This window comes from Neofelis nebulosa, chromosome X (assembly GCF_028018385.1).
Source record: "Neofelis nebulosa isolate mNeoNeb1 chromosome X, mNeoNeb1.pri, whole genome shotgun sequence".
Taxonomy (NCBI): Eukaryota; Metazoa; Chordata; class Mammalia; order Carnivora; family Felidae; genus Neofelis; species Neofelis nebulosa.
The window spans coordinates 96,547,107-96,562,022 of record NC_080800.1 but is presented as its reverse complement, the minus strand read 5'-3'; the positions used below and the strand labels follow the sequence as shown (position 1 = coordinate 96,562,022).

General features: G+C 48.9%; 1 protein-coding gene across 10 annotated transcripts in view; it reads left to right on the top strand.

Moving 5' to 3' along the window:
- Positions 1 to 3,379, top strand: part of KLHL13 (kelch like family member 13) — a 201,832-nt gene extending 198,453 nt beyond the window's left edge. For all 10 annotated transcript variants that reach the window (XM_058714295.1, XM_058714298.1, XM_058714294.1 and 7 more), the window contains one exon: positions 1,776 to 3,379. In XM_058714295.1, the coding sequence (XP_058570278.1) occupies positions 1,776 to 2,263 (488 nt within the window). In that variant the 3' untranslated portion in view covers positions 2,264 to 3,379. The remainder of the gene's footprint in view (positions 1 to 1,775) is intronic.
- The last annotated feature ends 11,537 nt before the right edge of the window (positions 3,380 to 14,916 follow it).

Genomic DNA, 14,916 nt, shown 5'->3' with positions numbered 1-14,916 from the left:
GCTACTCAATGATTTACACCCTCTACCCATTTTATGTGCGTAGATGCTGTGCCATTATTTTTTTTTATTTTTATTTTTTTTTTTTATTTTTGGGACAGAGAGAGACAGAGCATGAACGGGGGAGGGGCAGAGAGAGAGGGAGACACAGAATCGGAAATAGGCTCCAGGCTCCGAGCCATCGGCCCAGAGCCTGACGCGGGGCTCGAACTCACGGACCGCGAGATCGTGACCTGGCTGAAGTCGGACGCTTAACCGACTGCGCCACCCAGGCGCCCCGATGCTGTGCCATTATAATGAGAGCTCCAAATCCTCTGGGGATAAAAAAAAAAAAAATGGCATCGAATGGTTCTAGTGGTACTCTGCCATAGCTAACGTGTATTGCGGAAACGACCTTACCAGTCAAGAATAGGATCGTGGGGCGCCTGGGTGGCTCAGTCGGTTGAGCATCCGACTTCAGCTCAGGTCACGATCTCGTGGTCCGTGGGTTCGAGCCCCGCGTCGGGCTCTGGGCCGATGGCTCGGAGCCTGGAGCCTGCTTCCGATTCTGTGTCTCCCTCTCTCTCTGCCCCTCCCCCGTTCATGCTCTGTCTCTCTCTGTCTCAAAAATAAATAAACGTTAAAAAAAAAATTTTTAAATAAAAAAAAAAAGAATAGGATCGTAACCATAGCTGATCCTCAAACCAAAAAAAAAAAAAAAAACACGCTGTTTTGCTTCCAGAGAATTCTGTAAAGTACAGGAGAAAAAAAAAAAGTTAAAAAGCAGAAAGAAAACAATGATTGCCATCTGGCCACCAGATAGTAGAGTTTTGATTGACATGGATGAAAATTTGTTTAGCCCTCTCCCTAAGCTGCAGAACATAGAGTCTGGTACTTTCATTGTAGAGGCTGATTTATAAGTGACCTATGAACGTCCTTTGTAGACGATACAGACTCACCAGGTCAACAACAAACTGCTGTACATATGAAATTCCGTACGCGTTCGGCATTCTAATTCTCCAAATGTCCATGCTGATAACGATGAGATTACCTTCCTCACCCCACCGGGCAGAAACTCTACCAAAAAAACCCAATTCCGAGTATTGTTACATGCTTGTGTGTTTGCATAATACCATCCACCTTGCAAAGGAGCATTTTGATTTGTTTGACTTCAAAGTCCCAATGCTAACGAGATTACAAGGGTAGCCGTTCTTATGTGGCAAGTGAGGAAATGGGCAACTGGAATTTAGCACGCCCCCCAGCCCCGTGCTCAGCTCCCGGGGCGTGCCTGCTTCATAGCTGCGATTTACTGCAGACCCAGCTCTCCAAAAGTGGCCCAAATATATTTTCATGTAGTAAAGCCTCATAAAGTCCATGGGTCTCTGCTTGAGAACGTCCTTGCAATAATATAAGCTAGTTTGTGGTTCTTTAAGAATCTGAAGATGGCGGGGCGCCGGGGGGCTCCGTCGGTTGAGCGTCCGACTTCAGCTCAGGTCACGATCTCGCGGTCCGTGGGTTCGAGCCCCGCGTCGGGCTCTGGGCCGATGGCTCGGAGCCCGGAGCCTGCTTCCGATTCTGTGTCTCCCTCTCTCTCTGCCCCTCCCCCGTTCATGCTCTGTCTCTCTCTGTCTCAAAAATAAATAAATGTTAAAAAAAAAAAAAGAATCTGAAGATGGCTTACCGATAAGCTGTAAAGTGTCACACTGTGCGGCCACAAGTTCATTATCTGTGGTAACCTTTTATTTACTTGTGCTTTTTTAGAATTCTCTGTCTACCTCATGCCTACTTTCATTCTTTAGGAGGAATTACTCATGATACTTTCCAAAAGGAGCTGATGTGCTTCGACCCTGATACAGACAAATGGATCCAGAAGGCGCCAATGACCACTGTCAGAGGTCTGCATTGCATGTGTACGGTGGGCGAGAGGCTCTACGTCATTGGTGGCAATCACTTCCGAGGAACGAGCGATTACGACGATGTCCTGAGCTGTGAATACTACTCACCGATCCTTGACCAGTGGACCCCAATTGCTGCCATGCTAAGGGGGCAGAGCGATGTTGGGGTCGCTGTCTTTGAAAATAAAATCTACGTGGTTGGTGGGTATTCCTGGAATAACCGTTGCATGGTGGAGATCGTGCAGAAATACGACCCAGATAAAGATGAATGGCATAAGGTTTTTGATCTCCCGGAGTCCCTTGGTGGCATCCGAGCCTGTACGCTCACGGTTTTCCCCCCCGAAGAAACCACACCATCACCTTCTAGAGAGTCCCCTCTTTCTGCACCGTAAGATCATCCCTCCAGCTAAGATGCTGTAGTCCTATCTTTGCAACGTGTCATGAATTCTCTTCTTTTGCCCCCCTTTCGTAGTGTGTTAGGATTAGCCTCCCGTAATCGATACCGATATTGGAAAAAAGACAACCTTGATGTTATTTGTGCTATTCGTTTGGCTTAGAGTGTTTATAAAGTGGTAACAAAACCATTCTGGAAATGTATCCCATTGAAGCTGATGTTTAACATACAAAAAAAAAAAAAAAAAAACCCAAAAACCACAAAACCACAAAAAAAAGAACCCACCAAGGTATTGTCTATAAAATGTTTCTTCAGTACTTTCTTGATGCTGTGTACCGGGTGTGAGGTATTTATCATCTCCTATTAGAAAGCCCCATAAACCAACTTGCAGGTGGATTGTAGTGACTACAACTGTGCTAATAACTAGGCTTCAAAGTAAAAAGTTTTCGCTTTCATCTTTGTGACGTGTCAAAGGGAGGCGGCTCGCCCCACCAGGAGACAATAGCGAAAGGTCGCCAACTCGCATGAGCTCCCTCCCTCTTTTCATAAAGTATTTCTGACATATCTGTCAACCCACCTGTCTGTGTGGGTGCACTGAGAACATAGAAAGTTTGTTAGACACACAGGAGAAATCGTAACTGTAATTCACCAGTATCAATCAAACCAAACCAAACCAAACAAACAAACAAAAAAAAACAGCACGACCCCTGTACTTAGAAACAAGGGTTCGGGGTTTCTAAAGTGTGTATAGACACAAAATTTTAAACATCGAGCGGCGCGTCAGATCAACGTGCAAAAGCCTTTTTAAATTTCTTCCAAAAAGCAGCTTCCATGAGAATGGGAATTCAGTGCATACTGAATTTAGGTGGATAAGGGCTAGAAATTTGGAGCAACTCCATTTGTCACAAGACCAAATTTTTCCTTCCGAAACTGTAATCGACACCTTCTCCTTGGCTGTTGAGGTAACTTACGTATCATGTGTTCTGTATACTCTCGATTCATAAGGTTATTTAGCACAAAATGTAGCAGCTTCACCTGGCGAGCTGCTTTTGCTCAGTGATCTCAACTTCCATGTTTTATCTCTTTTTGTTCAATAAAAAAGCATTTAATGTCATGTTGGTCTCAGGCGTCCTGTCATTGTCTGATTTGACTTCTGTTAATTTTCTTGCTTTGGGTGCGGCAAGATTCAGCGGAGCCGAGAGCACTGAACGGTGTGGATTAATGCGAATGGCTTCTATTCAGGGAAGAAAGTAACCTGACCAGGTCTAACCTCATTGGCCAAAACTCATTGCTGGTTGTCTTTGTGGAATTAGTTCACCTAAGATGTGAATCGGCCCCTCTTCATTCCCACCATAAGAGCAGGGAAATTTCTGAGGCCAGTTTCCCTGATCTTGGAGAAGATCCGTGTTGCCTAAGGAGAAGACATCATGTAAAATGACCTAAGAGATTTGTTCTTGACCTAGGATTGTAAAGGAACAATGGGGAGATGATTGTTTGAAGATTAGGTTAGGGCCACACGCATGATCTTTTCTTACTGTATCTGCCAATGGCCAGATTCGGTCGGAACCAAAAATTTGGAGCTAGTCCCCGAGCAACGAGGGTGTCACCAGCTTTTTTCACCAGTGAGGAATCAGCAGTGCCGAGGTCTTCGCCTCTTCAGGGGTCAGGTGATTTCAGTCCTGTGCTTGTCAGCGGAGCTCATTTATCCATTGGCACATAGCTCCCACCTGCCTAAAGATGGGGGCGTGTGCAGGACGGAGTCACGGTCCTGCCACAATCCAGTGCGGGGCGGGGGGGGGGGGGGGGTTTCCTGGTCTGGAGGCTCTCCTCTAAACAGCAACGATCCTTGGCATCTTGTCGCCTCTTCTCGTCTCCACGTCCTTGGAGTCCTGTCCAGTCAACGGAAGGAAAACGGAGCCTTGCAGGTATGAGGGCTGGAAGGGCCGGGCTTGCAAGAGGCATCCGGCACTTTCACCCACATTCTCCTGGCCGGAAGTCAGTCCCATGGTCACATAAAAACCCAAAGGGGGGGGGGGCGCCTGGGTGGCGCAGTCGGTTAAGCGTCCGACTTCAGCCAGGTCACGATCTCGCGGTCCGTGAGTTCGAGCCCCGCGTCGGGCTCTGGGCTGATGGCTCGGAGCCTGGAGCCTGTTTCCGATTCTGTGTCTCCCTCTCTCTCTGCCCCTCCCCCGTTCATGCTCTGTCTCTCTCTGTCCCAAAAATAAATAAAAAAACGTTGAAAAAAAAAAAAAAAAAAAAACAAACCCAAAGGGGGGTGGGGGGCAAGGAAATATCAGGTAGCTGCGTGCCCAGAAGGAAGGGAATAGGGTGATTAATGTCACACAGCGCTGTTATTAAACCATCCCAACAGCTGGTAAATGATTACACATTTTCCTTCCCAGTGAATTAACTATTTGTCTTTATCAAAAAAAAAATAAATAACCTGCTTTACAAAACACCGTTTCTCACCCTTGCCTTTCTCAGGCTCTTGATCGGGAAAAAGGAGTTCTAGAATGCATTGCATCTCAAAAGGTTCATGATTTTCCTTCTTGGTCAACATCGGTAGGGTGGGAAAGATGAGTAAAAAAATCTACTTTGCCTATTTCTGGAACTTCGAAAAATGCACGCGATAACCAGGCTTGGTCCTGACGAGTAAAACTTAGGACCGGAAACTCTTTCCCGTCTAATATTACTATAGGGACTTTGGGAAATATGTAAGTGTGTAATGTTTCTTTGCGGGTTGCTAAAATAATTCCCTCACCTTAGCCCTGAGAGGGTGCTCCACAGGACAATTAAGGAGTGTTTTATTTCATTACTTCGACCATGTGACCTTGCGCCCCTCTCCCCCCCCCCCCCCCCCCGCCCCCGCGTTCAAAGTCTTTTGTGTTTTTTTTCCCCCCATGAACAGTGAGCAGACTTTCTTGGGTGGAAAGTTGGCATCGCCTCTAATTGTATTCTTGGCTCCTGTGCCTGCCGTTTGTTTTTCATTTGCGGGCTGCCAAACCTCAGGTTTAGTTCCTTCCACATCAGATAGCTCTTTGGCTGGGCAAGGAGGAAAGGAAATGTGAGGCAAGTTCACGAGGATTAAGGGAATTTTAAATTGGTCAAATAATGCCGTATGTAAAAACCCTTTTGGGGGCGCCTGGGTGGCTCAGTCGGTGGAGCGTCCAACTCCTGATGTCTGCCCAGGTCATGATCCCAGGGTCGTGGGATGGAGCCCCCCCACCTCCCCCGTCGGGCTCCACACTGAGGGTGGGGCCTGCTTGAAGGTCTCTCTCTCCCTCTGCCCCTCTCCCCCACCCCACCCTGCTTGTTCGTTCTCCCTCTCTCTAAAATAAGAAAATGAAAATAAATTTTAAAAAGTAAACTATTTGGGTAGTCGTAACGTGCAAAATATAGACCAATTGGGAAATACAAGTGGGAAGAAAAATATTTATCTCCCCCCATGTCAAGGTGATTACTGCTAAATAGACTATTGTTTTTTACCCAGTTGTCATTTAAAATCAGAGTAAATAGGGGCACCCGGGTAGCTCAGTCAGTCAAGCATCCAACTCTTGGTTTGTTTTTTTTTTTAATTTTTTTTTTTTAACGTTTATTTATTTTTGAGACAGAGAGAGACAGAGCATGAACGGGGGAGGGTCAGAGAGAGGGAGACACAGAATCTGAAACAGGCTCCAGGCTCTGAGCGGTCAGCACAGAGCCCGATGCGGGGCTCGAACTCACGGACCGTGAGATCATGACCTGAGCCGAAGTCGGCCGCCTAACCGACTGAGCCACCCAGGTGCCCCCAACTCTTGGTTTCAGCTCAGGTCTCGTGGTCTTACAGTTCGTGAGATCGAGTCCCATGCCAGTCTTCTAGCTGACAGTGCGAAACCTGCTTGGGCTTCTCTCCCTCTCTCCCTGTCTCTCTCCACCCCTCCCTGCTCGTGCACTCGCTCTGTCTCTCAAAATAAACTTAAAAAAAAAAAAAAAAAACACCAACCCTGTTCATTGAAAAAAAAAATCAGAGGAAATAGGGGCACCTGGCTGGCTCAATCAATAGAGCGTGCGACTCCCGATCTCGGAGTCATGAGTTGGAGCCCCACGTTCGGTGTAGAGATTGCTTAAAAAGAAAATCCCAAGGGGCACCTGGGTGGCCCAGTTGGTTAAACAGCCGACTTCCGCTCAGATCATGATCCCACGGCTTGTGAGTCTGAGCCCCCCGTTGGGCCCTGTGCTGACAGCTCAGAGCCTGGAGCCTGCCTCAGATTCTGTCTGTCTGTCTCTCTCTCTCTCTCTCTCTCTCTGTCTGTGCCCCTGCCCCACTCACACTCTGTCTCTTAAAAATAAACATTAAAAACAAAAATTTTTTTTTTTAAAGAAAATCTTAAAAAAAAAAAAAAATGTGAAGACCATTCTGAGCTCAAGGGCCACAGAAAAATAGGCCACAGGGGCGCCTGGCTGGCTCAATAAGAGGAACATGGGACTCGAGGAACTAGGGGTTGTGAGTTCGAGCCCCACACTGGGTTTAGAGATGAAAAACAAACACACACAAACTTGAAAAAAAGAAGAAAGAAAAATAAGCCACAGACCAGATTTCGTCCAGGGGCTGTAGTTGGCCGGCTCTGGCCATTACAAGAGCATGCTTCATTATCATTCGTTTATTCGCTCAGCAAACATTAATTGTGAACCTACTGCGTATTAACGTCAGTGAAGAGGCCTGGGGCTACTAAGATGACTACAAAATCCCTGCCCTCAAGGAGCTTCGTCCACAGGAGCAGATGTAGGGCTGGTGGCCACGATGGGCGTGTGAAGAAGCAATGTCTGAGCACCGTAACTGCATAGATGTTTATAAAGTGGGAGGCTGCAAAGAAAAGAGTGCCTGTGTTAACGCGATGTAACTTTTCTTGCCGCAAAGCTGTAAATAAAAGAGTTCCCTGTAGGGAAGGGGCAGCCGGTCCTTGAAATCCCAGCTCCTGTCCGTGGACGTTCAACTTGAACTTACAGAGCTCTCGCTAATCACCCCAACCACCGACGTGCCGGGTAGGGTCACATATAACTTGTCCTTTACAGTACTCTATTTTTTATTTTATTTTTTTTTAATTTGAGAGAGAGCACGCAGGCAGGGGAGAGGGGCAGAGGAAGGGAGAGAGAATCTTCAGCAGGCTTCATGCTCTGTACAGAGCCCTACTCGACGACCCTGGGACCATGACCTGAGCTGAAATCAAGAGTCATTCGCTCAACCGACTGAGCCACCCAGGGGCCCCTGAAGATTGTATTTTTTAAAAGTAATCTCTAGGGGCCCCTGGGTGGCTCAGTCGGTTAAGCGTCTGGCTTCGGCTCAGGCCATGATCTCACAGCTCGTGAGTTCGAGCCCCGCGTCGGGCTCTGTGCCCACAGCTCGGAGCGTGGAGCCTGCTTCGGATCCTGTGTCTCCCTCGCTCTCTGCCCCTCCCCCACTCGCACACCGTCTCTCCCTCTCTCTAAAACAAATAATTTTTTCTTAATTAAAAAAAATTAATCTCTGCACCCAACATGGGGCTCAAACCCACAACCCCAAGACCAAGAGTCACACACTCCTCCGACTGAGCCAGCTGGGTATCCCTACATTTCATCTTAAATAGGACAATTTTCCAGCATACTGGCATGTAGAGAAAATAGGATAACGAACACCTGTGTACCTGTTACTTCTGTGTAACAAGTGTAAATATTTTGTCATATTTGCTTCATCTCGTTTTTTAAAAGGTTAAAATGTTTTCAAGTAAATATGGACATTGTGATGTTTCTCCCCTAACTACTTCGGAACATATGTTTAACGCTAAGGAAAATTTTCTTCTTTGTACCAATCCCATTATCGTGTCTAACAAAATTTATGATACTTTACTCCGTCTCCATTTATGTATTTACGTATTTATTTATTGTCAAGTTAGCTAACATACGGTGTATACAGTGTAGTCTTGCCTTCGGGAGTAGAACCCAGTGATTCATCGCTTACAAACAACACCCAGCGCTCATCCCAACAGGTGCCCTCCTCAGTGCCCATCACCCATTTTCCCCGCCCGCCCGCCCCCCACCTCCAACTCCCATCAACTTTCAGTTTGTTCTCTGTATTTAAGAGTCCCTTATGGTTTCCCTCCCTCTCTGTTTATAACTCGTTTTTTTTCCCCTACCTTCCCCCATGGTATTCTGTTCAGTTTCTCGAATTCCACCTAGGAGTGAAAACGTAGGGTATCTGTCTTTCTCTGGCTTATTTCACTTCGCCTAATGCCCCCCAGTTCCATCCACGTTGTTGCAAATGGCAGGACTTCATTCTTCTTCATGGCCGAGTGGTATTCCGTTGCGTATTTATAAACCACATCTTCTTCAAATACCCACTAGATACTTAAATGTCCTCCGCTGTCCCCCGCCTCGCTCTTGCTCCCTGGTTGAAACCAGGATGGAAGAGGGCTCTGTGGCCCAAGACCACAACTTCAGAATATCTGCCAGTAAGACAGTACGAGAGGGAGGGACCACCTCCGTGGGAAGTTCCAGCCCATGCCCTGAGCATGCTGGCCTATGGCAAAAGGAGGGGCTGCCCTAGCCCAAAAGGGCTAATGATCCTCACCAGGGAGCGTTTCATCAGGGATTCGGGGGGGGGGGGTGGTGACATTTTTTCAAAGCCCTCAAGAGCAGGGCCACACGCCTAAGAAGCATACCTAGGACACTCATGGGTACAACACTGAACAAAAGCGAGTTCTTAAAAATATATCTCAGGGCGGGTCCCTGGGTGGCTCAGTCGGTTAAGCGCCCAACTCTTGATTTCGGCTCAGGTCGTGACCTCACGGGCCGTGAGACTGCGCCTCGTGTCGGCTCTGCGCTGACAGCACGGAGCCTGCTTGGGATTCTTTCTCCCTCTCCCTCTCTCTCTCTGCCCCTCCTCCACTTATGCTCTCGGTCTCTCAAGATAAATAAATAAACTAAAAAAAAAAAAAAAAGGATAGATCCCTTTGCAGGCCTCAGAGAGGCCAAGACTGGGGTAGCAGGTGCAGGAAAGTCTCATGAGAAACTGTCGCTTCTGCCCATTGGGCTTGAGAATCAGGAGCAAGATACAGGAGGAAACCGAGGCCTGGCCTCTGAGACACGGCTTGCTTCTTCTGTCACAAGAGAAAAACTCTCAACTCATAGCTATGCACAGGGATGGGCAGGAGAACGCCGGAAATTGCTCGAGAGCTGGGCCAGGTGAACCACTTCTTTGAGACTCTTGGGCTTCCGTGACATAATCCTATTTTCTGACTGCTTTTTGTCCCCTCGTTGTCTGTGGTAACCCTGATCGATCGATTGATTGTATTTTGTCATGTTTATTTTTGAGAGGGGGGGGGCGCAAGTGGGGGAGGGGCAGAGCGAGAGGGGGACAGGGGATCCGAAGCAGGCTCTGCGAGGACAGCAGAGAGCCCGATACGGGGCTGGAACTCATGAACCGTGAGATCACGACCTGAGCCGAAGTTGGACACTCAACTGACTGAGCCACCCGGGTGCCCTTATTTATTTATTGTATTTTTTTAGAGTTTATTTATTTTTGAGAGGGAGAGAGGGCAGGGGAGGAGCAAAGAGAGAGGGAGACAGAGAATCCCAAGCAGGCTCCATGCAGAGCCCGACGCGGGGCTCGAGTTCACGAACCACGAGATCACGTGACCTGGGCGAAACTCAGGAGTCAGGCGCTCCAACGACCGAGCCACCCAGGCGCCCCTCTTTATTGTGTTTTTTTTTCTTTTTTTTTTTTCAACTTTTTTTTTTCTTTTTTTTGGGACAGAGAGAGACAGAGCATGAACGGGGGAGGGGCAGAGAGAGAGGGAGACACAGAATCGGAAACAGGCTCCAGGCTCCGAGCCATCAGCCCAGAGCCCGACGCGGGGCTCGAACTCACGGACCACGAGATCGTGACCTGGCTGAAGTCGGACGCTTAACCGACTGCGCCACCCAGGCACCCGCCTTTATTGTGTTTTTAATTGAAGTACACGTGACAGACCACGTTACATTAGTGTCAGGTGTACAACGTTATGCTGTACTCACAGGTATTGTCACCATCTGTCACCATACAATGTTGTTCCAACACCATCGACTATATTCCCTATGCTGTACCTTTTATGAGGTTCCCATATTTACACTCAATCATTCATCTATACACAGTGGTGTCCAGGTTAATATTTTAACAATCCAGGGAAAAGAAAGGGGGTGCCCCAATTTATAGCATTTGCTAATTTCAGTGCTGTAAGTACTCCCACCATGTAAATTGTAAGCCAGCATGTGACATCTCCGCGAGCGGAGTTGGGGGAAAAGGCAGACGGTGGTTTCTCACAAGCCCACGTAAGCCAGCTCCAGCCCACACCTGTCATTTTCATCGCGTGAACAGGTCACACGCGTGCTTTGTCGAAGCTTGAAACTGACCCGAGAGGCGTGCGTAGGAGAAATGGATGTCATTGGAAATTGAAAGCATCAATCAAAGAACTCTACCTCTTTGAAACGAGAAGCCTGGGTATTTTAAGAAGCTGGCACAGGGCCGCCTGGGTGGCTCCGTGGGTTAACCGTTCGACTCTTGATCTCGGCTCAGGTCATGATCTCGCGGTTGGTGAGTTCCGGCCCCACATCGGGCTCTGCGCTGTCGGGGCGGAGCCTGCTCGGGATTCTCTGCCTCCCTCTCTCGCTGCCCCTCCCCGATTTGTGCTCTCTCGCGCGCGCTCTCACAATAAATAAAAAAGAAAGAAGCTGGGACAATGTTCTAGAGGCATCGGTCAGGCGAGGAGGGTCTGGAGAAGGCAAAAGCTCCCTGTGGCACCATGCCAGTCCTCAGCACCCTGCCCAACCTCCTGGGCCCGAGGAAGTCTAGAGAATTAGACAAACTCCCCTTCAGTCAGCAGAAGAGGAGGACACGGCCATTTTGGCCTGGTCTGGTCACACAGGGAAGCTTCAGAGGATCTGACCTCTAACCTGGACAGTACTGAGTGCTCTGTTTGGACCCTGAGGGAGACTCTGGGGCCAGTGAGGCCAGTGCCGCAAAGAAGGCCCATTACTATTATCCAAAAAGAAATCTCCGTGATTGGAGCTCCATCCAGAGAGGACAGGGAAAGGGCTATTGTGTCAGGGGCACGTGGGTCATGGCTGGAATATTTGTCACACCTGGTGTCTGCTCTTTTTGTTTCCGTCCCCCATCCGTCATTTACCTCTTCGTGTGACCGAGCAGATCTGGTTCTTTTCCATCTATCTCTTAGGGAGATCTGAGGGGGGGAATCCATGGAAAGGGCGGAAGTCTTTGGAAGGTGAAAGAATATGCACCCATCCATCAATCGGGAAGGCACTACTGGGGCGCCTGGGTGGCTCAGTTGGTTGAGTGGCCGACTTCCGCTCAGGTCATGATCTCACGGTTGGCGAGTTTGAGCCCCGCGTCGGGCTCGCAGCCTGTCGGTGCAGAGCCCGCTTTGGATCCTGTCCCCCCCCCCCCGCCCGCCACTCCCCTGCTCATGCCCTCCCTCTCAAAAATAAATAAAACATTTAAAAAATTGGAAAAAAAAAAAAAAGAAAGAAAGAGGAAGGCGCTCCCAATTTTGCTTCCAAGGGAGAAGGTGTGTGTGGTCACGGGTCGAGAAAGCAGAGTTTCCAACGAGCTGGCAGGGCATGTACATGGATGGGAGAACTGATCCCTTTGTAGAGGGCGGGTTATAAGCAGCCGACTATCCCTTAGGAGTCCAAGAAAGCCCCATAGATGATTGAAAGGCCCCAACGGATTATGAGGGAGGAACCAATGGGTGGCTTGGAGTGAAGCCACATGCTGGGCGTTTCTTTCATTCCGCAGGGCCCTTTCAGTCTGTTATTTTCCTTCTATAGCAAGCAGGCAGGCTTACCAAGACCCAAGGAGCCCAGGGAGCCATACACGTAATTTGCGCAGACTCCAAACACACATAGGAAACCAACAGTTGTGTGTCCTGGGGGGTGCTGGACGGTGACGGTGGGCTAAGAATCAGAAGAGCATGATATGCTGTAGCACAATGAGCCCAGGCCACCGCCCAGATGTCTCTAGAAGGTGACTCTGTCGTTCAGCGAGGGAGAGCGGAGCCAGGCCCGTTCTAGGTTCCTGAGAGAGGAAGGGGAAAGGCGAATCGGCCGCAGGTTGGCAGATGTTGTCGCAGACCCAGCGTCGTTCACGAGGACTGGGAGGAGCCCGGAGCCCGATCCAGAAGACCTTTGGGGGCATAGCTGCAACACAAGGCGGGAGACCATCTCTCGAGGAAATTTTCCCCGAACCCCTCTTTGCCCTCTGGTGGATGGTGACCACGGTCAGAACCAGTGAGGTCTCTGAAAGGGGCAGTGCCTTTGAGGGATCCAGCACAGGAACGAGGGCAGAATTAAAGGCTGGCCACTGGAGGAAGGAGAAGAGAAGCTGGGACACTGATAGTCACGGAAGGTCTCGCACCTCCTCCCAGAGCACAAAGGATAGAGGCTCTGTTGGGAACGGCCACCAAATGAAAATTGGGGTCCCCTCCGACCTTAAGGGGTGGCAAAGAGACTCTGAAATATCGTCCGTGCTCACTACTGTCTTCACACATGTCTCAGGTAAAACAGATGTGGTCCCGAGAGTCTGCAGAGAGGCCAGAAAACCGTGGAATCCCATCTGTGTCTGCTCTTGCTTTCTAGGGGTCCAGGGTAGAATGCGTGTGGTCTCTGGTCAAAGACATAGCGTCGAGGGGCACCCGGGTGGCTCAGTCGGTCAAGCACCTGACTCTTGATCTTGGCTTAGGTCACGATCTCACGGTTCGTGAGTTCGAGCCCCGCATCAGGCTCTCTGCTGATGGTGCGGAGCCTGCTTGGGATTCTCTCTCTTCCTCTCTCTCTGCCCCTCCCAACTCTTGCTCTCTCTCTCTCTCTCAAAATAAATAAATACACTTAAAAAAAAAAAGACATAGAGTCAAGTGAGTTGCCTGAAGCCTACCAAGGTGGCAACACAGCCCAACACGGAGCTCGATCCCACGACCCTGGGATCGTGACCCGAGCCGAAATGATACTCAACGGACTGAACCACCCAGGTGCCCCCAACGTGAGCTTGTAAAAAAATTTATTTTAAGGGCATCTGGGTGGCTCAGTCAGTGAAGGGTCTGACTCTTGATTTCAGCTCGGGTCATGATCTCACGGTTCATGGGATGGAGCCCCACGTCGGGCTCTGTGCTGACAGAGGGGAGCCTGCTCGGGATTCTCTCTCTCCCTCACCCCACCCCTCCCCACGCTCACTTGCTCTCTCTCTCTCTCAAAACAAATAAACTTCAAAAAAATTTTTTTTTAATTTCCTTTTTTACTGTGTCTACAAATTTCACAAAATCACATGCACCACCAGTCATGGGTGAGGGACTCTGATATTTTCCATTATTTTCTATTATTTGAGTTGCCTGTTGTGACCCCAGAAACTGAATTTTTCTGACCAAGCAAGGAGAGTTGTCTGGTAGTTTGAAGAACACTGGATTAGAGGGTCTTTTTTTTTTTTTTTTTTTTAAGTTTATTTATTTATTTCGAAGAGAGCACGGGTGTGTGCAAGGGGGGGTGGGGCAGAGAGAGGGGCGGGGCGAGAGAATCCCAAGCAGGCTCCGCACCATCAGTACAGAGCTCGACTGGGTGCTAGTCCTCACGAATCACGACACCATGACCCAAGCTAAAGTTGGACGCTCAACCGACTGAGCCACCCGGGTGCCCCTGGACTGGGGGGTCTTTAAGATATTTTTCTGCTGGATGTTCTGAAAATTAAAGGGGTTAGATTAGAGACATGGCAAAACACAATAATGTTTACCTACAGCTTCAGTCTTACTGAGGCTCTCTCTCTTTGAGCTTTGTCCGCGTATGGGCAGTTGTGGAAGAAAAGTCAGACGTTCTGCTTCTCCAGGTGACGAGGCCCCCTAGACACATGCTTGACTCCCCGACCTGGACACACACTAGCAGGAAGACCAAGGCACTTAGATCTCTAAACCCCAACGGCCTCGGCTGTAAAGGGGGGATGATAATGCAGACCTTACAGGTGGTGAGGAGGGTAAATGAGATCTTGGGTGTGAAGGAGCCCACAGGGGCCATGACGTGCAGATCCCTTGGACTAAACGTGATTTGCAGGCATGATCCACTGGGCCACTGTCCCTACCACTTGTATTATCTGATGTCCTCTGTGCACATTTAGATGACCTGTGGACCTCTAAAGGCACTTGAGTTGGCTACTCTTGGCTCAGCATAAGGCATGGGACAAATGTGGCATTTAATTTGGGTCATTCTCTTTATTTTCCCTCGTCCTAGCACCATGGGAATCACTGAAGCCATGAGATCACAGGGCAGGTCCTTTAAGCTCGTCTTCTTCATTAAAATGGAAATCCTGTCCTGCTTATTCTTCAGGGTCATCGGAAGGTTCGAATGACATACGCTTTTTTCATTGATTCATCGTTCGTTAATCCATTCGGCCAACATTTACCGATCACTGTATGGCCCAACAGAAGCTTTCGCCGTTGCTTCCAAGAAGCCTCCACTGTCAAGAGAAAGGGTTGCATGATTTCTATGAGGGCACAACTTTTTCAGGTCTGTCTTTCTCTTGACAGTGGGGTGAGTTGGAGGGGGGCTTTATCAGAAGAGCATGATTTTGGTGCCATGGCAGCTCCTTGGGGTATCCAACGTCTT